This window comes from Rattus rattus, chromosome 2, assembly GCF_011064425.1.
Source record: "Rattus rattus isolate New Zealand chromosome 2, Rrattus_CSIRO_v1, whole genome shotgun sequence".
Taxonomy (NCBI): Eukaryota; Metazoa; Chordata; class Mammalia; order Rodentia; family Muridae; genus Rattus; species Rattus rattus.
This window is the reverse complement of record NC_046155.1, coordinates 78,719,758-78,742,753: the sequence shown is the minus strand read 5'-3', so window position 1 is coordinate 78,742,753 and position 22,996 is coordinate 78,719,758. Positions and strand designations below refer to the sequence as shown.

The 22,996-nt window shown below is 39.4% G+C and overlaps 1 protein-coding gene across 5 annotated transcripts in view; it reads left to right on the top strand.

The window, feature by feature from the left end:
• Positions 1-22,996, top strand: part of Tnrc6a (trinucleotide repeat containing adaptor 6A) — a 152,595-nt gene that overhangs the window by 91,368 nt on the left and 38,231 nt on the right. For all 5 annotated transcript variants that reach the window (XM_032892715.1, XM_032892714.1, XM_032892712.1 and 2 more), the window contains exons 3-4: positions 11,699-11,786; positions 19,348-19,369. In XM_032892715.1, coding sequence (XP_032748606.1) covers positions 11,699-11,786; positions 19,348-19,369 — 110 coding nt within the window. The remainder of the gene's footprint in view (positions 1-11,698; positions 11,787-19,347; positions 19,370-22,996) is intronic.

The window sequence follows — 22,996 nt, the reverse complement described above, 5'->3', positions numbered from 1 at the left end:
AGCCATACCCTCTTTTATTTATCTCTGAATCATTTAGTAGGCATTTCCGTTGTTTTCACTGAAGGATTGCATTGTGCTGCCATTCACATTTGTGTACTAGTATTTATATGGATGTGTTTTATTACTTCTGTTAAATATCTCCCTAGTAATGAAATTGCCGGTTCTCTACAGTAGCTGTACCTTTTTGAGGCGCTGCCAGGCTGTGTACAATGCAGTCACACCATTCTCCACTTCACCAGCAGATGCTCTTCTTCACACACACTCTTGCTGACACTTGTCCTTTTTAATTGGGAGGTAGGCAATCTTTGTGGACGAAGACATCATTGTGGTTTTGATTTGCATTTCTCTAATGGCTAATGAGCTGAACATCTTTTCTTGGCCTTTATTGGCTGTTTGATTAGAAAGAAGTCTATTTATAGTCTTTTGTCTGTTTTTAAATTCCAGCTTTGAGTTTTGTTTGTGTTTCTTTTTGAGACAGGATCTCACTGGTACTCTGGCTGGTGTAAAACTTGCTCTGTAGACCAGGCTGGCCTAGAACAAACTGAGATTCACCTGCTCTGCCTCCTAAGTGCTGGGATTAAAGGTCTTCACCCCCATGCCTGACTTGTTTTTTAATTTTTAAATGGATTGGTTTTTGTTCTTTTGAAACAAGGTTTCATGTAGTGCAGACTAACCTCAAACTTGATATGTAGCTGAGGATTGACTTTAAACTTCTCGATCCCCTTGCTTCTTTTCTCCACATGCTTGGTGTACATGTACATCACCACATCATTTTGGGGGATTTTATTTTGTATTGTTAAGAGTTCATAATGTAGATTAGAAATAAATCCTTTATCTTATGTATGATTTACAAGTATTTTCTTCTATTCTCTATGTTCCTTTTACCTTCTTGTTGATCCCTTGAAGCACAGATGATAGTTCTGTTGCTGGTGCTTCTGACATTAATTCCAACATTGGAAAAATTCCCTTTTTTTGTCTCCTAAAGTTGCAAAAATTCGTTTGTTTTCTAATAGTTTTATGGATTTTACATTTTGGTCTTTCATCACATTTTGAGTTATTTTCTGTATATGATGTGAGGGCATCAATTTTTCAGTTGTTTGGCCCCATTTGTTGAAAAGATGGTTTCTCTGGTATCCTTGAAAGTCAGTTGCTCATTATGCAGGGTATTACCTCGGGAATCTGTGTCATTTGGTCTGTTGACCATCCTGTCTTCATTGCTGTAGCTTTGTAGTTAGGCTTGAAACCAGTACTGGGGTCTCCCCCAGTTCTTATTTTCTGGGTTGTGTTGGCCCCCTGGTGTTTCTATGTGGATTTAAGCATCAGTTTGTCCGTTTTAATGAAAAAGTTGAGCTTTGGATAAGAGTAGTTTGTAGATCAGCTTAGATAATATCTTAATGACATTATTTTTATATCTTTATTCATAAATATAGACTTTCTAGTTATTTAGGCCTTTAATTTTTTTCAAAGATGTACTGTGTTTTAAGTGCACAATTTGTACTTTTTAAAAATTCACTCCTGAGTATTTTGTGGTTTTGATGTTATTAGAAATGGAATTGTCTACGACGTCATTTAGTTGGTACTAGGGATAGAAACCAGGAGCTAAGCACACTAAGCATGTACTCCCATTCCAGCTATACCCGCAGTCCCTGCTCTCAGTGAATACAGATAGATTTACATCTTCCTTTTTGATCTTGCTTGCTGTGGTTGCCCTGTTGACTGAGCTCTCCTTCCATTTCACTTAAGACATTTTTATTGTTGTTATTTGTGTGTGTGTGTGTGTGTGTGTGTGTGTGTGTGTGTGTGTGTGTGTGTGTGTGTGTGTCTGTCTGTCTGTCTGTCTGTCTGTCTGCTGGTGAAGCTGGAAAAGATATTGGATCCCCTGGAACTGGAGTTTAGAGGTGGTTGTCAGCTGCCTCCAAACATGAGTCCTCTAAAAGAACCACTATGCCATATCTCTAACCCCTGTTGTTTTTGTTTGTCTGTTTAATATAGTATTGAAAAAGAATGTCAAGATTGGTTATGTTAATTATTTGTTACCACTGTGGACTTTTCTGTAACTTTCCTATGTCCATTTAATGAAGTTTTCTTCTACATCCAGTTTGCTTTTCTTTCTCTCTCTCTCTTTTTAATATTATTTATTTAATATATATGAATATGCTGTAGCTGTCTTCAGACATATCAGAAGAGGGCATCAATTCTCATTACAGATGGTCATGAGCCACCATGTGGTTGCTGGGAATTGAACTCAGGTCCTCCAGAAGAGCAGTCAACTCTTAACCACTGAGTCGTCTCTCCAGACCTGATTGCTTTTCTTGGTGATAGTGTTTTGAATTTTTGTGACTGCTGCTCTTGTATACTGATGCCATCAGTAACTGTCTTCATTCTTTTAACATCATATTACACTGAGTTTTGTATGTTAAACCAACCTTGCATTCTTGAGATGAATCCTTTGATACGTTGAACTTTTTTGTCTGTCTTTTCTTTCTTTTTCTAAGGCAGGGTTTGTCTGTGTAGTCCTGGTTGTTCTGGAACTTGCTCTGCAGACCAGGCTGGCTTCCAAGAGACCGGAGTGCTGGGAATTAAAGGTGTGTGCCACCACACCCAGTGTGTTTGTATTTCTAATGGCTATAAATTTATATTCTTCCTGTAATAGTGTTTGTTATGTGCTTTGGGCATGTGGTATTTGACTTGGCATCTGGGGGTGTTAGCTTGTTGCTCTGGGGTGTATCAGAGGCTGTATTGGGCTTTGAGAGTTATTTGTTGTATCCAGTAACATTTTTTCTCTATTTCTACTCGGCCTTCTTTCTATCCTACCTGTCATTCAGTGTCTTGCAGGGGGTTTCCTATAGCTAATGATTAGTGTACACTTACTCTGTGCCTTCAGTTAGCACTTTATCTGTTTTACCTAATTTAATCTTCACAACTTTTTCAGGATGTACAGTTAGATTTTGTTAGTTACAGGATAGAGGCTTATGAGATGTTAAATATGTTTGTAAGGCCACACAGGCTGTTGCTGGATCGAAGTTTAAGTTCTCCATTTCTTGACATGGGCCCCCAAACTCTGCACTACAAGCTGTGCTTAGGAAGGGCTCCTTTGATCCGGTCTTTGAAGAAATAGTGTGTGGGTGGGAAAAGTGAAAGGAGTTTAGTTACAGAGTCTTAGTAAGGGAAGGAAGTGGGGTTTGTTGTTTAATTAAGACCCTCTGTGCCAGGGAGTACAGTTCAAGGAGAACTGGTTTTTTTTTCCTGCACCAGTAATTAGTTCTTTCTGGAACAGTGAGATTAACATCTAAAATAATTAGACCATGTATATTGTTTAATTGGAGGTCAGGGGTGAGGTCTGTATTGGTTGGAAAGAAATGTGAAGGAAGTAGTAATTGAGCTAAGCTCCAGAAAGGGGGATGGGCTTAGAGATTTAGGTAGGCAGCTCAGAGTCTGAGTGAGCTTAAGGACAGACAGCCTTGTACCTGGCAGGCATGGAAGAGTGTCTTTTCACAGTGATGGGAGCGATAGTACTGCTGTATTTCGGGGTTGTAGGTCCAAAGTAAGTATTTCCAACACTGTAGACTACTGTACGGCACTGCTTTCCTGATGGTGGGATGTCTGTTTTGACTAACTTCCTCAGTCTGAATTTTCATTATTTACCCCCCTTTTATATGTGTAATATTGTTGCAACTTGCCAACAAGATGCCTGTCTACCCCTAAAGTCTTGTATGTCTGTATTCTAAATTCAAAGGCATTTTCTTAGTAATTACGATGCCATTCTTATAATTGGGGAAACAACATTGACATTCATGATTGCTAATGCAAAAATTTTACTAAAATTTTCTGTGTTGACTCAGCACTGTTTGTCACAGAAAGGCAAGAAGAGCAGTTTCTGTTTGGTCGAAGTCAATGAAAGGTCACAAGTTGTATTTGGTTTAGCTGCCTGTACTCTGGAACTGGTTGGCAGTCTTTGTATTGCAGCTTTCTGATGTGTAAAGAGTGAAGGCTGTTTTGTAGGTTGCCTCTCTGTTTCTCTCTTTAGATCTGGAGCTGTGTTTGGTGCAGGAGCAGCCTAGGACTGAGGTGCTTTGTGGTGAAGTGCATGAGGTCACTTTGTCTCATTGTTGTGGATGTTAACCAAGTGATCTTTATCCTTCTCCCTCAGTGGCTTCCCCATTCTGTTTTTCTTTCTTTCTGCTCCCCTTTCAGCTTAAATATAGACCCTTCTCCTTTTCTGTCATTTTACATTAAAGTCCTCTGTACTAGTGGATCTGTTGTGATTAAAAATACCGTTCTGGGGTTGGGGATTTAGCTCAGTGGTAGAGCGCTTGCCTAGCAAGCGCAAGGCCCTAGGTTGGTCCCCAGCTCAAAAAAAAAAAAAAAAAAAACAACAACAAAAAAAATACCATTACATTCCCTTGTTCATAATTATTTTCACTGCTTTATTCATTTTTCCCCATATTAGTTTTCTTTGTTTCAAAACGAAATCACAAATTTCATTCTATTCTGTTCATTTTACTGCAGGAGTTATTAGAAAAACTGACTCCAACCGACTCATTCCCTTAGTAAGTTTTGCTGTAATTGGGTTTCTGTTCTGCTGCCTACTGATAACTAGTTAGGTTACCAGTGACTTAGTATGTAGTACTGACTAGCTTATTGGTTAACATAGAAATCAAGACTGAGGAAAACAGTAAAGCCAATAGGAAGTGCAATGGGTGGAATATGTGAAGGAGTGCAGGTGATCTTCTGACAAACAGATGCCTTGTGGATATAAGCAGCTTGAACATGCAGTTGATTGTGTATGAGGGTGACCTGCCATTTGATAGGCTACTTGGGCCATCAAAAGTTGCATCCCTCCTCCCCTCCCTCCCCCCTCCCCTCCCTCCCCCTCCCTCCCTCCCCTCCCTCCCCTCCCCTCCCCTCCCTAAGTAGAACCATCCGCCCTTGTCTCGTTTGTTTTCCTGACAGCTAAGCCACATGGCTTGGGATTTAAAGCCTGGTTAGCGTCCATATCTTTCTTCATGCTGTCAGCTGTCCCACCGTGTTGGCTGTCTTAGCTTCTTTTTGCTTTTCCTTCACATTGTGATTTGGACATTACACATTCAGTGGGATCACTTACTTCTCACTGTACAATTGATGTGCTTCCCATGTTTACCCAATACTTTTGTATACTTCCATTCTGTATCCCTCCTGTTAATCTGTCAGGTTAACCAATCTTTATGCTGCCTGGGGTCCATGTTACTCTGGGCTCTCTTGACAGGAAAAGTTCCATTTTTGTCTGTAGAAATCCTGCCTCTTCAGGTTTCATAGTTCACTAGGAGGACCTACAGAACTCAATTTGTAGCTGTGTGGAATTTTTGTGATTTTGTGTAGTGATTTCTGTACAGGGGTCTTAGTAGGGTTCATTTCTTTCAGTTAAATAATTAAAAGGGAGGAAAACATCTCAAGATGACAAGTAAAGGTAGGGAAATTCTCAAGCATGGTAGACAGACGTAGCTGATAACTGCCTTTATCAGGGGCAAGGAAACACACGTGGATGGATGGATGGACGGACAGACAGATAGGAGGGAGGCAGGGAAGAGAGAGAGAGCAGGCAAATACAAAAAAGACTCCACAAAGCAAAGAGAACTTTGGAAGCTGAAGCCCAGCCTTTCTTTGAGGGCTGAGGATTTTTTAAAAGTGTTGAACTGTCTTCTTCCTCTAGGGTTGGTCAGTTTGAAGAACAGAATGGCTTTTGAACCCCCAACCCCACCCCCAGCTATAATGTAAACATCCTGATTGGTCTTGAACTTATTGAGTCAGTCCATCAATGGGGGGGGCACCAGTGGAGGGAGAAAAAACCCACAAGGCTTTTTTAAAAAACTGCCAGGCTTTTGTTTCAGGCTAGGAGGGTAAGGAAGAAACTAGCCATCTTGGAAGTTCATCATCTTCATTACCTAGTCATGGATGGCCCCTCTCTCTGTCATCCTATGTATATCAGGGAGTATGTCTAACTCCATGTCCCTGAGAATGAAAGGAAATTGAAAGAACAATCAATAAAGAAAAAAGGCGCATAGGGTAAATAGCAGAAGAAACTGGGTGTCAGCTTTCAGAGTCACACCCCATGCAGCTACAGAAGACAGGCAGAATTTTCCCTGCATTGAAGGGAAATATGCTTAAGAGATTTGCCAGAAGCAGGGCTTGTTAGAAATTTGTTATCCTTGGGCTGGGGAGATGGCTCAGCAGTTGAGAGCACTTGTTCTTGTGGAGGACTTAAGTTTGATTCCTGGCACCTGTATGGTGGCTCACAATCACACATAACTGAAGCTCCAGAGGATCTGAAGGCCTCTTCTGACTTTGTGGGCATTGGACACACACATGTTGTGCAGACATGAAAGCAAAACATTCATACACATAAAATAAATATGAAAAAAGAAAATTATTATCCAGGTTTTCTGTTGGAGTCTGGTCCTGTATCATCGTTTGAGAAAAAGTATTAAGTAAGTTGGATTGTGATGCTTGTGCAGTTGAGGAGCTGGGACCTACTCTCACCAGCTAGGAAATGACACAGGCCGAGGATCGTCCTGTAGTGGACACCTGTTGTGCTGATTTTGTTAACTTTCAGCACACCGTGCAAGCCTCCTGTCATCCCCATGTCTGGCATGCCTCTGCTGTAGTTTAATATTTTCATGTAGATTGTCCTGCTGCTACTATTTTTGAGTATCTACCTATGTATCATTCCTTTTCCAAAGGCTTAGTATTAATGGATCACGTGAGAGTGACATTTGCACATTCATGGTGAATAGATGCTTGCAGATCTTCACCCTTAGTCTCTGTTCCTAAAGTCATCCCCTTGGAAGGGGTATTAGAAAAACTGACCCTCAACCTTAGAAAGTACGAGTAGGAAGAGCCTCCAGCTCTGAAGTGTGCACTGCTGGCTGGGGCGGGGCCCTGGGCCTCTAGTGTTCTGGGTTCCATTCTTATCACTCTGATCTTCTGCCCATCCTGTTACCTTTAGCTAGTGGTATGGAGTGTGGAGTTTTTACTTTTTTACCGTGGAAAGCTTAAAGGTGAAAATTGAACATGGTCTGCAGTTACCCAGTGTCCATTTTCAAAAGTTGGCCACCATTTTGTCAATTTTATTTGTGTCAGTTTTCCTTTTGTGTGTGTGGTGCTATGGTAGGTATGGAAAAGTGAAATCAGATCTAGTATTGGAAAATTTTTTGTACTAAATGTATGCTTTCTAGAAATAACACCTCAAATTAGAAATATTGTTAGTATTCTCTCTCTCTTAAAGGTAAGGTCTTATATGTAGCTCAGGCTAACCTCAGACTGATGTTGTAGCTGAGGATGGCTTTGCACTCCTCGTCCTTCTGCTCTTACTTTTTAATGCTGGGATAACAGGTGTTGGCTACCATACTAGTACATGCCTAATATACTTCTTAAAAAGTTTCTCTAAATACTGTCTAGCTGTAAGGTTTCACTGATGTTTCCATTTCAAGTTCAGGAGCTAATTTTCGTGTGTCTTCCTCTGTGCTTAAAATAATACAAATGGGGATTGGGGGGTTTAGCTCAGTGGTAGAGCGCTTGCCTAGCAAGCGCAAGGCCCTTCGGTCCCCAGCTCGGGGGGGGGGGGGAAACAAATGTAAATGCTGACTCATAACTTAAATAAATGTTTTATTGTTCTTGTTGGGTTTTGTGGGGGAGGGGGACTAGGCTGTAGTGGCACAAGCCTTTAATCCCAGCACTAGGAGGCAGAAAAGCAGGTGGATCTCTGAGTTTGAGGCCAGTCTGATCTACAGGACTGGCTGGGGATAGTACTGTTTGTGAATGTACAGCTTGTGTTTTTCCTTTACTGTGTTAGGGATATTCCTTCAGTGAGTAAACAGATCAGTTCCTTTTCATTATGTGTTGTATGCAGCAATCATTCTTTATTGATGGGTCTTCCAGTGTTTGCATTCAGTTCCCTTGAGAGACTTGCAGTGACTTTTCATATACATATGCCTTATGGTCTAGTGCTTTACTGCTGTAGGACACATCCTCAAGGATGGTGTGGCAGGTTAGAATAAATATTCATAACTTGCTGTATTGCCGTCATGCTTTCCAAAAGGTTTTATGCTTTTGTGAGGGTGAGGGTGTGTGTGTGTGTGTGTGTTTGTTTATTTACTGTGTGTGCATGTGTATGTCACAGTATACACAGAAATCAGTACACATTTCTTTCCTTTCACCATGTAAATCCTGGGGATCAAACTCAAGTTGTCAGTCAGGTTTGGTGGTAAGCACCTTTATCTGAGGAGCCATCTCACTAGCCTGTCTTGGTATTTTAAAAAACTATCCAACTGTTCAAGTTTACACTTTACAGTATTTTGGTGGTTTGAATATCCTTGGCCCAGGGAGTGGCACTATTACGAAGTATGGCTTTGTTGGAGGAAGTGTGGAGGTGGGCTTTGAAACCCTCCTTGCCATGTGGGAGATGTAGTCTTCTCCTGTTTGCCTTCAGAACAAGATGTAGAACTCTCTGGTCTTCAAGCGCCATGCCTGCCTGCACACTGCCATGCTTTCTGCCAGAATGATAATGGACTCAACCTCAAGCCAGCCCCAATTAGACATTGTCCTTTGGTCATGGTATCTCTTTACAGCAATGGAAGCCCTAAGCCAACTATTTATTAGCTATGGTCTAGTTTTTCTCTTATGATCCCATAAACATTCACAGGAGAAAAACATGAAATAAATAATTTATTTCCCTCCTTTCTCTTTTTCTCTCTTTCCTTTCTTCCCCCTACCCACCTTTTTATTTTTCTTTCTTTTCTTCTTTCCAAGGTTTCTCTATGTAGCCCTGGCTGTTGGAACTCACTCTATAAATCAGACTGGCCTCAAACTCACAGAGATCCACCTGCTTTTTCTACCTCCTTTTCTACTGGGATTAAGGGCTTCTGCCACTACCACCTGACCAAAAAAAGTGACATTCATTCATTCATTCATTCATTCATTCATTCATTCATTGTCTGCTGGGAGTGGCAGTAGGATAAGTAGAAAGGTGCCGTAGCACAAGGGTTTCCACAGGGTTAGAGAACCACCTGCAGGAGTCAGTTCTCTCCCTTCACTCTGTGGTTTCTGAGGATGGACTTCATGTTGTCAAGGTTGGTGGCAGTTAACTTATGCACTGACTCATTTTGCTGTTCCCTGAAAGTTTATTTAAGATCCCCATTGCTGCTCAGCAGCATACACATAAAATAAATATTTAAAAAAATCATATGGAGAATTCAGTTTATATACAACAACATTTACATTTCGAGTATAGGTAATAGACATAACAAACTATGGAACTCCAGAGCATTTCTTTTTCCTACAAAATTCCCTCTGGGCACTTAATGGCTTTAAGTGGTACAGGCTATAAGTAAAAATACTAAGTTCTCATTGGAGAGCCCCAGAAAGGAGCCTAGTTCCTATTGAGTAACTTGTAGATTTATAGAACTATAGCTTTGAAACATCTTGCCATTGGCCGTGAAGGGAGCAATAGCTAAAAATTTGGTACATGTAAAAACCTAGAAAAAGATGGATGGATGGATGAACCTAGAAAAAAGATAGATGAGTGGATGAATAGATTGAGTGAGTAAGTCTGTGTGGTTGACGGAAATGACAGTGTTGAAGAACAACTTTCTCTGTCCTTTGAGTGTCAGCCCCTGTTACATTTTGAGATATATAGCATGTATCTTAAGTACTAAGGATACTCGTTACTTTACAATCTAGCACTGAAATAAAGTTTTAGACACTTTAGAGAAAGGAGAAAAATCAGAAAAGAACAAGCCTGTAGTTGACAGGAGACTGAAGAACAAATGCTAATGAGATTGATATCTGGACATAAGTAGAGTAGACGGTATTTTTGGATGCTGCTGAGGACCATTGTATTAAATCATCACTCCCTATCTCAGCCTTGGGAAGTAAACAGAGGAGCTTTCTGTGTGGCAAAGGCTAGTGTCAAACTTGTCATCTTTTTGCCTGTGCATGCTGGATTTGCCACACCTGGCTTTATTCCAGTTCTAACATGGTGACTCGGAGGCTGAAGAAAGTCAAGGAATGAGAGCTTTTGCTTTTGCGTTTTCCCTGTCTTAAGAGGGGCATGCCTTTATTGCCTGTGTGCATACCATTCACTCTGCTACACTTGGACACTGTGGTCACCTTGGCCTTGGACTGACGGGATGGTCCTTACACAGAACGAATTTGGCAGGAATTTGCTATTTCAATTGTGCATAATGTCCCTCATTTGTAGTTTTTTAGTCTACTTAATTACTACTTTCTTAATCCCTCATTTTTTCCTTCAGAAGAGCCATGTTTGAGTTCTCTGCAGTACACTATAGCCTCTTCCAGTTTCCTACATACTTGCCTATCTTTCTGGTTTTATCTTGTTAATCCTCACTGCCCTTCAGCCTTAACAAATAGTTATGCTCTTGGTTGACCCTCCCTTTGTGGCTGTTTGTAGTGTGTCCTCCAGAAAGCTTATTTAGGGCATAGTTACGTGTTATTTTTATGCATGATGCTTTTCTTTAATATGTAGAACAGTTACTTACTAGTGTCATGAAACTCAGACTCTAGGCTGACTAATGTGGGTACCTAGAGTTTCCTCCATATGTTCGTAGAGTTCTTTTCTCATAGACTGCCTGAATGACAGGACTAATCCAGAGCACCATGGGAATGGACAGGCCTCACTTGAGTGATGGATCAAGAACCAGTAGCTTCGATAAGGAGAGCTGTGCACTCAGGGAAGAGACTTGTAAGCCTCCTTTGGAAGTTTTAGTTTCCTTAGAGAACATTGTTTTGGTTTGAATTTGGTTTTTGTTTTCTAGAGCAAATGTTTCCTGTAACCATGTAGGCAGGAAGAGCTCAGTGGATCTGGCTTTTCTATTCTTTATGCATCCTCCCCCCTTCTTTCTGTTCTGCTTGAGGGGTGGCACGTAAATTTACCTAAGACTTGTATATTTATTACCAGATATGACTCCTTTTGTTGTAGTTCACTAATTAGTTTTGAATAGCTGTTGCTTTCTCCCTGAGTTTGAGGAGGTAGAGGGAGAAAGAGGAAATAGCTTGCATAATCTTGACAAGAGGTTCTTTCTGTAGGCAACTTTGAGATTCCAAAAATTTAAATAAACATGACATACATTATAGCTTATACCATTCCAAAGAAAGAATAGTTTGCGATTATTATAATTCTGAAATAAATATTACCTATTCATGAGTAATTTGTACTCAAAAAAATATCTGTGGCCAGGTATGTAATTCAGTGATGAATTTCTTGCCTAAAGTGCAGAGCTCTGGGTTTGATGCCTCATCATAAACTGTGTGCACATATGGGTGGGGGTGGGGCACAGAAGTATTGCAGTACATTAGCATTAGGTGCTATCTGATAATTTGGGACCCTTAGCAAAGTAACTACAGCTTACCCAGTACTTACATTCCAGAATTGGAAGGAATCTGCAGCTTTTCAGTGTAAAACTATCAGTTTTTCATTTGCCTTACTTGGTGTGACATAAGCTGAAAGCTCTTGTACTGGCGAAGGGAAGCTCTGTTAATTAAAAGTAAGTCGTATTCCATGATAGATAGCTGTGCGGCCAGGCTGCAGGTTGCGTTGAATAAAGACAGATTTGCTCTTTCTTATAAGTGAAAATGAATCTGTATGCAGCTTTATTTTTATTTCTAAATCCATTTTGGGAAAGTTAATTGCAACTGTGTGGTTCAGGGATTTAGTGCAAGAAGAAGAACAGTTGATGGAAGAAAAGAAAAGGAAAAAAGACGACAAGAAAAAGAAGGAAGCTGCTCAAAAGAAGGTAGTATGACTCTGTTGCGCAGTTTGAACATAGAATAAAAGGAAATTACTCCTGACTTTATTAAAGCATCTGATTAAGTTTGTTAAATTCATTGAAGATTCATTTTAATATTTAATGTGTTTGAATGTGCATATATGTCTGCTGAATATGTAATTCAATGCATAATCTTGCCCATACTAAGTTTTTCAAAGGTAAGTACGTTTCATGGGTTTACCTTTCAATTAGTGATTCCTGTGTATTTCATTATAATTTTATAAGTGGGGAGAACACAGAAGCTTAGTGGCTATGAAGGTGCAGAGGGTTTTGATGCCTTACTTTTTCATACAACCTTAGAATGATGTGACCATCAATTTTATTTAGCCTCCTTGGGCATCAGTTTCTTTACGTTTTCTAGAACAAATGTTAAGTTAAATGAGGTGCTAAAAATAGATGTGCAAAGTAGGAAATAAAGTAAACTATATTTAAGCAAATCATATTTAAACAGGTTTTAACATAATAAAGAATAAAAGTCCCTTTTAATTTAATGCCTGTGCTGAGTTTCTGAATTTTAAATGAAGCAGGTCCTAAGGTGTTTATTGGAAAAGAACTCGGTGTGCAATACAGGATAAGAGGCTGGAGCCAAAGCAAGTATGAGAAGGCCACGCACAGCATGTCTGCCACTCAGTCTTCTCTGCCAGATTCCCAAAGACCTTAAAATGTTCTAAAAGCCCAGTGCACTACTGTGTGTTTATTTTAGTGAAAAAGTACTGCTGTGCGTTTAAATACGTACCTTAGGTAAGACCTTGCGCTAGGACCTTATCATCCAGCCCCGACACAGAAGGCGTAAGGCATGGAGCATGTCTTTATGGGAAGCTGCTGAAACCCAGAGGAAGACCATACCTTAGCCTGAGTTGGAGCAGAGGGATAGGACATTTTCTCAGAATAGAAATGAGACAGGTGATTAAGGAACAGAGCAGTACCCCAGGCATGCAGAACCAAGAATTTATAGCCTGTATGTATTAAAATGTGGAGATTTTGTAGGGGAGGGTGGTATGGAAGGAGTATCAGGCTATAGTTCTGAAGCAGTTAGTGATGAATAAAGTCTCTTCTTGAGACTTTGAGTGTGTTTTTCCCTCAGGAAAATGTTGGATTAGATTGGAAGAGATTGAAGTACTGATTTAAGGAACTGTTGACATAAACCATAGAATTGCTTAGTAGCTGTGAAGATAGAACACCTTAGCTTGGCTTTTAGATTCCATTGAGTGATTAAATATATTTGGGAACCATTACTCTGCTTAGAGAGTACAGGAAAAGAAGTGATAAGTTAATTAGTTCTGGGTGTGCTAAACTTCGTGCACCATTGGTAGAAGTAATAGAGTACAGAGCCTTTTGGAGAACTGAGTGTGAGGAGAGATTGTAGGTGATGCTAGTCATCTGTCAGCCCAGTCTGGTCGCCCACAGGGGAAGCAAGGTATGCATTTTAGGTGTTTGGGTAGGGCTCTAGTATAAAGTCTGGGGCTGGCTGATGCCTTGAGGCCCCACCAGAGACTTTTTGATGTTGGATGGTCTTTACAGTTTGGTCCATCTTTATTTGGTATTAGTGAAAGAGTTGTGTCCTCAAGCCCAAAGGTTGGAAAAAACTTACTGTACTCTTGGGTCCTGGTGCCATTTGCCCATAAAAGAACTCTTGAGGTAAACTAGAGATTGGTGAGGAAGCTAGTTAGTGTGTTTAATGTAGAATCTGGTTTGGCTAACATCTGAGGCCTTGTTGGTCCTAAGAAGTTCAAGATTTTAGCTGGTAAGTTACAGTACAGCATGTTTGGAAAAGAGGCTAAGGTAATATTTAAGAATATGTGTTTGGAATTTGAGGAGATTCTGAAAAAGGAAGATGCTTAGTAGAATAATTTTAAGTCAGCATGTAGAAATTAATGGCTCAGTTGTGAAAGTTTACCTTTACCTTCCCTCACAATCAACTTTTTAAGTCACCAAGTCACTAAAGCTACCCTTATGTATGCATATGTTCACATGGCGCTCATGCGTGGTGTTTGCTTGTTACTTGTCATCGTCAGATCTGCAGGGACAGCTTTTCATTCTTTCCCGCTTCCCTAACTCAGGTAGTGGCTCCAGCCTTTCTCTCATCATATCCCACAAGAACCACCCACCAGATGATGAGAAAAAAACAGCCTACTTTTACCAGATCTTCCACGTAGCTAGGGTATTGCTATGCATCCTGTCGATCTACTAAACAGTCTAAAGGAAGTTAAAAAACCTTCAGAATTGTTAAATTTCTTTGTCTAGACTGCCACTGTAAATACAGCTTTTCCAAATTGCAAAAAGCCAGCTTATAACTAAATTTGAATGCAGCCTGTTGGCAAAATAAGGACAGCTGGTATTTCCATACTCTACAACCAAACAGCTCCTTACAAAAAGAAAACTCCCAGATTGGCCCATATGAAAGACCGTGAGTCACAAACGGTTAAGACAAGGTTTGCTGAGCTTTCTTTTGTTTTCTGTAGGAGCCAGCAAGTATATCCCAGTATAGGAGACAAACATGAGTCAGGCGGGCAGGACCCTTTACATGAGTGTTTAAACATAAATTCATCACAACTCACCCCTGTGCGTATGAACCTTGCACTTTCACTTTTGAAGAAGACGTTAGGAGGTATCTGTTCTAATCTGTTTGTATTCAGTATAAAGTGACTTCAGTGGCTGATGCTGGTTTCATCATGGCAACAGATGCAGAAGTAAAGTTGAAATGTCATTCTTTCTCTCATTAGGTGTCTAGTCACAGCTGTACATCAGCACTCTGTTTTCCATGCAGTATTATCTCACACTTCTGCTTTACTTTTACCATATGCAGGGGAACTTTTAAATTGAGAAATCATATATAAGAAACATTTTATAATGTGATATAAAGTGTAGGTTCTCATGCTATGAATATAGAAAACGTAGACTTAACTCACTAACAGCACATGTGCTTTTGAAATCTAACTTTATGCCATGAGCTATTTTCTACTTCAAATAAAAAACCAAATAACACAGTTTCTTTAAGTGCTAGGTATTAAACACAGAGCGCTGGGCATGCTAATAAGCTGGCTCTACCCTGACCAGACTCCTGTGCCTCGCGCCCTGGATAGCTTATTAGGCATCATCAAAACTCACTGCAGTATTTTAACAATAACAGGTCTTCTTATTTTGCTATTTAAGTATATATTCAAGTATTTAGTAATTTTCTAAGAAATTCTATGTAAAAATTAGGTACTTTAAAAAAATACCATTTTTCACCCTAGTAGATGATCATAATACTCAGTGAGTTAATAACTTAATTTTAAACATCTTTCTGTTCTAAAAACCTATTCTAATAAGCTGGCCATGTATGTGCAATACTTTTTATATGGTGAAGAATCTCCTGGTTCTTAGACCTAAAATATAGTGTGATGGACACAGAAAGACATGTAGCTTCAACCTTAAAGAGGGGTGAGGGGAGATTAGCATGAATTTCCCCCCAGGTTCCAGTTTTATAAGAAAACTCAACCATGTAATATAGTCCCTAGAAAGTATGTGGTAGTGAAGTGTTGGGACAGCAGTGATACAAACTGGAATTTTCTGATAAGATAGATTTCAACAATCATGCTATTTTAAGTGTTGCTGTTACTGTTTGAATTGAAGAAATTTTATGGATGTAAATTACTAGAGCCTAGGAGAAGGTTGGGCTGTAGAAATGTCTGACTTCTTCCCTCCCTCAGATCAGAGTCTCATCAGAGCATTAATGATAACATGAGGAGGTGCTTACTGAGGGCAGTGAAAGGGCCTTCTTACAGCTCTGGCCTCCCACATACCTCACTCTTCCCTTAGTAGTCACCAGACCAGGTTCTAGACTAGCTACTGTTTGCTAACTCATAGGAGAGACTTTTGAGTGTTATCTCAGTTTTAACAAGTGAGTTAAACTAAATTAATTCTTTATTCCTTTGTGTCTTAGTTACTTTTCTATGTGAAGAGACATAGGCAAAGGCAACTTATAGAAGGGTTTATTGGAGCTCACAGTTCCAGATGACCACCATGGTGGGAGGCATTGTAACATAGTCAGGCACGGCACTGGCAATAGCTGAGAGCTTACATTTTGATCAAGCATGAGGCACAGAGAGCTAACTGGGAATGGTGTGGGCTTTTGAAACCCCCAATGATATACTTCCTCCAAGTTCCTAATTCTTCCCAGTCAACCAACTGGGGACCAAGTATTTGAACATTAGAGCCTGTAGGAGTCATTCAAACCACCATAGTTTATAATATCTGAAAGGCGTTGTTGATTATCAGAAAGAGAAAGAACTGGAGTGTCAGCTCATTTCCACATGTGAGAGTTAGAGCTGAGAGCAGTAGGAATACATGACCTGAGGACCGCTCTCCACTCTCCTATGTCTTCTTCTGAGCCTCAGGACAATGCTGAGAGGACTATATGTGACCACATTTGCAGATGAGGAAGGAAGTTACCTAATTTAGAAAAGTTAACTAATTTGACAAAGGTTACACATTGTCACAGATAAAGCTGGGATTCAGAACTTGAGCTCTAAAAATTTGCTTTGACACTTAGAGAGGTAGGTAGGACAGGTACTGCAGAACTGTTATGAATGAAACACCCTTTGTCCTGTCTGCTATTATCTGATGTCTCCATTTGTAGAATTGTTTTAAAGATTGTTTCAAAGTGAAAAAGTGTTAAATATTAAAATATTTAAAATACCAACTGTTTACTTCTATGCTTGATTTGCCAGAACTCTATAATTGTCTTGTGTAGGATGCCTTACTTTTAATAGTATATATTTTCCTCATACCCCAATTTGTCATGCTTTAGTATTTAATCCTTACAAATAGCAGGATAGTTTCATCTCAATCAGTTCAAGACCAGCCAGTCTACATAGTGAGATCCTGGTTCAAAAACAACAAAAGAAAACACTAAGGACAATTTTTTAACATTTATGTAATTCAATACAGCTCAAATATTACTCTTTTTTAAAAAAATATTTTATGTATGTGAATACACTGTCACTCTCTTCAGACACATCAGAAGAGGGCATCACATCCCTTTACAGACAATTGTGAGCCACCATGTGGTTGTTAGGAATTGAACTTAGGATCTTAACTGCTGAGCTATCTCTCTAGCCCCAAATATTGCTGTTTTAACATATAGTCCATATAAAATATTGTTAATGAAGTCATTTTTATTCTTTGAAAAATACTCAATATTAAGGAATCTGGTATATATCATGCAGATCTCTATTTAAACTGGCCTCATTTGGGTGGTCAGTAATAATACGTATGACTATTGGCTACAATTTGGGTCAGACGAGGCAGTCACTATTAAAATAATAGGCCCACTTGGAAATTCTCATAATTATTTAATTATACAGCATTCTTGGACCAGCCTACAGAAACCTGCTTTTCAGAAGCAAAATTCTGTCACTTCCATTTCCTCCTCATCAATTGTAATGAGCACAGGATTTCTATCAGATTAATCCCTTCACCCTGTTAGTCAGTGTTCTCAGAGTTAATACCTTGTTAATACCTGTGGCCATTCTCTGTTGGTGATGGAATACTGGGTGAGGCTGGCCATTGTTCTAGAACAGTTGATCTCAAACCCTTTTAAGGGTCAAATGACCCTTTCACTCGGTGGGCTGTGGCCATCAGAAAACACAGACTTACATAACAATCCATAACTAGCAAAATTAGAGTATGAAATAGCAATAAAAATAAATTTATAGTTGGGGATTACCACAACATAAGGGTCATAATATTAGGGAGGTTGAAAACCACTGTTCTAAAATATCATAAAACTGCTTTCCCACACCCAACAGTCTTTTAATGCCTAGAAAAGTATCACTGTATACTTTTGGTTTTAATAATGTCATAATTTCTGTGTCCTGCAGTTTATCTTTCTTTGAAAAAGATCTATAGAGTTTTTGGGTGGGCTCACAAAGTAATTCATATGCTGAGTTTGGCTTCATGAAATTTCTTAACATATATAACAAGGCACTTCTAACACTTCACAGAATTTTAAGTTCTATGAATTATTTTTTCTATAATCTGATTTTCAAAATTACTGCCAGGTGTTGTTGTTGAATGCCTTTAATGCCAGCACTTGGGGAGGCATGGGCAGGCTGATGTCTTGAGTTCAAGGCCAGCCTGGTCTACAGAGCTAGTTCCAGGACAACCAGGGCTGCACACAGACACCATGTCTTGAAAAAACCAAAATAAAGCAAAATTACTTTTCCCTAAAACAAATAACTATTGTCTAGCTAGTTGGCAAGTCTTTTAGCATTACCTTTCCATCACTGTTTCTCTTTTAATTTTGATCATAAAATACAAGATGGGCCTCCATTATTTTGTATATCTCTAATGCTCTAAAACTGGACAAAGCAGCATAGTGAAAGCTGAACGTTTGATGTGGCTTCAAAAGTAGAATAGTTGTTGTAGTTTTTATTATATAGTTATAATGATATAGCTTAGAATGGAATTTTTGATAACTTAATCATTTTATTTGACTAAGCAAAATGAATTACCATGCCCTGAAAAAAGCTTTGTCTTAATTTAGAAATAATTTTTTTTTTTTTTTTTTTTTTTGGTTCTTTTTTCTTTGGAGCTGGGGACCGAACCCAGGGCCTTGCGCTTCCTAGGCAAGCGCTCTACCACTGAGCTAAATCCCCAACCCCTAGAAATAATTCTTATTCGGTTATTATTCCGCCTTTCCCAGTCAGCCTGAATGTTCTTGAATCTTTTACATTCAGGTCTCCATACTGTGATTCTCATGAGAAGGTGATTTTTGCTTGGGGTCCTTTCGCTGTTTATTTGCTCTTTTTTGTTTCTTTGTTTTTTTTTTTTTTATAGTTTTTGTGGAGGCCCTTGCAGTTTGAGCTGCTCACCTAAGTCAGCCCCACTGTCCTCCAGCTTCCTCCTCAGGTCTGCTGTCAGAGAGCTAGTAAACATAGGAACAGCCTTGGGAAGTAGGTCTGTCAGCTCAGCTTGCTGCCCGCTACTCATTTTTGTTTTGTGTCGGAAATAAGTTAGTTTGAAGTTTTACCACATAGCAGATACTAAAAAGTTGACTATGTTAATAAAACATCAACTTGATCTCCAGAAGTTAAATTTATTACAAATTTTGCCAAAGCGATTATATGTAACTTTTTCATATAGAAAGTATAATTCTTTGATCATTTAAAGCCATTCAAATATGTAAAATTTGTTACAAAACTATTTGTGCAAAGGTGATAATTATAAAATCATTTAAAACTTAAATGAGAAACATGTTATATTCCTTCCCATTTAGAAAATTATAAGCCACCATAAAATGTTTTTTATGCTTTATGTCTAAAGAATCAGTACAGGAATTTTTATTAGTAAATATCGAGAACAATGGGGCACATCTGTGGGAAAAGAATGCTTGATGTCTTTTCCTGTATAGTTCATCTAAATGATAATTTCTTTAATAAAAATGTATATCTTATATAATAGTGATATGAACATTTTATCATAACAATTCATTTCTTTCAGTTTCATATTTACATTGTTTTTTGTTTGTTTGTTTTCATTTTAGGCCACTGAACAAAAAATCAAAGGTACGTTGTTTAAAGCTATTTCTTCTTTTTTTTTTCCTTTAAAATCAAGTTGTTTATGTGCATTTTTATTCACCTTCAGGATGGGAGAGTGATGTGTTAAGGAAACTGGGGTGGGAACAGGCTGTTTCAGTGAAGTCACATTGATGTCTTCCTTTGAGCTTTTTGTGGTGTATATCACCACAGGGAGAAGATACCTGCCCTAAGGCTGTCTTTTGACTAGACCACTTTCTAATGCTGTCCAATGTGAGTCTTGGCACATGCCTTCACTTCAGTCTTCCATTTTAAACTCCTACACAGGGGTGATGTCAGTTAGTTTCTGCCTGCTTCACTCCTTGTTCTCTGTCCTTTAGAAAGGCATTGTAGTGACTCATGTTTCTGTATTACCACTTAAATAATACATTGCTAACTCTGTGGTCATTGAGTCAGGTTACCTAAGCACCCTGGACAGAGTCAAGAGTCCTTCACCTTCTGCCTGACTACTTGGTAGTGAAAGTTGTATAGCTCAAAGGCTGAGTTTACTCAGCTCCAGCATTCCAAGTTGGGGTTTTAGCTGTATCAGAAGTATGCTCTCTGTGTCTCATTAGTATGTGTATTTACGGTACAACCTATGGTTATGAGATTCATACCAGTTAAGGCAACATCTATCAGATGCTTTTGTATAAGAGTATATAAGAATAGTTAATCTGTATTTCACTGAAGAAAGGTTTTACATGAACCTAAGGAAAAACTGAGAGATAGGAATTTGAGGGTGTAAATGGATTTATTTACATTTTGACCAGATCCGGAGAGGAATTCTCAGTCTCTCTCTACGTTATGCATACCAGTGTTATAATTTATTGGAAAAATTCAGCAGACAACAAGAATTATGCATATATAGATTTAGCTGTGAGTACAGGTTACAAACCACTTGGGAAAGAGAGTCATCTGCTCAGCTTCAGGGCTCCAATAAGTAGCCTGTCCTTATCCAACCTGGTATTTTCTGGAGAAATTATAATCCCTGGTTTGGGGAGGTAACTGAGATCCGAATTTAACCACAAGAACCATGGAAAAGTATGGAGCATGGCAGCATGCTATCACATCCCAGTACTGGGGAGATGGATGGGCACAGACGGATACCTGGAGCTTGATAACCAGCCAGTCATGCCAAATTTGTGAGCTCCAGGCCAGTGAAGGAGATGGATGGCATTCCTGAAGATGCCACACAAAGTGACTTTTTCTGGGACAGATAATACACACGCGCGCACGTACACACACAAAGAGATGGGCTCACTGGCTGCATGCTTAAAGAAAAGAAGCTAATTCATAAGACTCCTATTATGTAATGGAAACTGGAGGCACACTTTAACAGAATACAATGCGATACAATGTAGTTTGACTGAGTTATTAAGTTGTCCTTCAGCATAGGGGAGTACTATTTCACCTAACAGAGATGAAGCCTTAAGTAGAGTCTAGTAGAGAGAGTTGAGGCTGAAGAAACAGGTGGGAATCAGGTCCAAGGGGCCTCTATGTCTTTATGTAAATGTTATATGTTCATATCTGAGCATACTAGGAGGTTGGATTTTTATAGGCAGCTAGGAACCACTAATGAAGGCTTCTGCAAAGGAGACTGGCATGGATTATTTGTTTTGAGGCAGGGTTGCCTCTGTATCCCAGACTAGGCTGGAGCTAGAAGCTCTGATAGTGGGCATGTACTACTGTATCTGGCTTTCTTTCATGTTTTATAGCTGTTAGCCTCTGTTTATTGAAAACTGGCTGAAACATGGGTGAAGATTTAAAAGTGCTAAGACAGATACATTTCTGAACAGAAGAGGCAGGTAGATAGAATGGGTAGTAAGAATGGAACATTTGTTTTTGCATATGGGTATAGGCCTAGTGATCCTAGACTTAGTGATCCTGGAGAAGCAAGACCAGAGAGGGAATAGAAAGAATACATACAGGGTAAAGACATGAGATACCAGGTACAATAGATGGGACTAGTAGCTGCTGGGCTGCCATGTGTTGGCATATACCTTAAGTCCCAGAGACAGAGACAGGAAGACCTCTGAGATAAGGCCAGCTTTTAGTCTAAGTAGTTGAGTTTGAGGCCAGCCAGGGCTACATTGGGTTGGGAGATCCTGTGGTCAGAAGAGCAGTTGATGGTGAGATTATGACTGAATCAGAATTACCATGATGCAGAGTATGCACAGCATCTTCAACCTCCATCTGCACCTACTCCCCCAGCCTTAGAAGAGTGCCCCCAGTCCAGGGAGTTGTTGCTCTTGGTTTTGTTTTTCTTTTCTGCTCTTCCAGGGTCCTTTCAATCTGACCTCTTGTGCTCCAGCCAACCCACAATTTTATACTTGTACACTGCTTATTTTTCCTGGTCTTTCCTTTGGTGGGGGCAGGTTCCTGAGTATGGCTGTCTCATGGAGCCTTTCAGCTTTACTTCCAGTAGATTGCTCTAGATGTTCTTGATCTCTACCCTTTCCAATTTTTCAGAATTTTATTGCATCTGTAATTTTGGACACTTGATTATGTCCTGTCTTAGATCATTGATTGACCTACAGATATTTCCTCTAAAGTGTGATCTTTGAGTACCTACTGTTTAATATCTTTTCTAGCTGTCAGTCATCATGTTACTCGCTTGCTTACACTGCCCCTTGGTTTTTTGATCTTCCACAGTCTGAGAATATTCAATTGACCATAGGAAGTCACTTGAGATACAGTGTGCTGTTTCCTTCTGTTTCACTTCATCCTTCATTTAATGGCAGCTCCCTTCACAGTTGTCCCCAATTATTTTATTTATAAACGTGTATTTCATTCTTATGTTGTGTATGTGTCTGTTATGTTTATGGTTTGAGGTTTATAGTAGGTAGACATTACAAACCAGAGCATTGGACGGCCAGGTTTGGCCTGTGTTGAGTTATTTTGATGCACAAAGTGGAGTGAACACACAAAGTTGTGTTAAGTGACGCATCCACCACCCTAGATGGTTTATCTTGTTTTGTTTTGTTTTGTTTTGCTTTGGTTTTTGGTAGCAACAGAACCGGAATCCAGCTTCCATTCTGTTTTAGTGGACAATCCAGTATTAATGAGAGTCCTAAGGTATATAGTCAGTCTTGAGAACTTCCCTGAGTAACTGCAACTTTGTACCCTTTAATCCATTCCCGCTTATCTCTGTTCCAAGTGATGACTAGTCAGTACTGAGGAATTTGGGGTTTCGTTTGTTTTGTAAGCATTGGGGAGTGTGCTGAGGGCCTTACATATGCTAAGCAAGTACTTTATTACTGGCTAGAGCTAAAATCTATATCATTACTACTACTACTACTACTACTACTACTACTACTACTACTACTACTACTACTACTATTTAAAAATTCTACATTTAAGTGCGATTATGCAGTATTTTGGCTTATTTCACTTAGCATAGGTTTATCTCATCAAGACACCCTTTTTTGATGCTGAGGAACATTTGGAGTAGTCTATTTGTCTGTCTGTCTCTCTGTATTCGTATCTGTATCTGAGTGTGTGTCTCCACAATGTCTCCATCATCCATGTGTGTGCTCATTCATAGGTCTATGCCATAGTTTCTTTATATCTACTGGGACATTCAGGTTTTGACACATCTTTGCTATTGTGAATAATTCT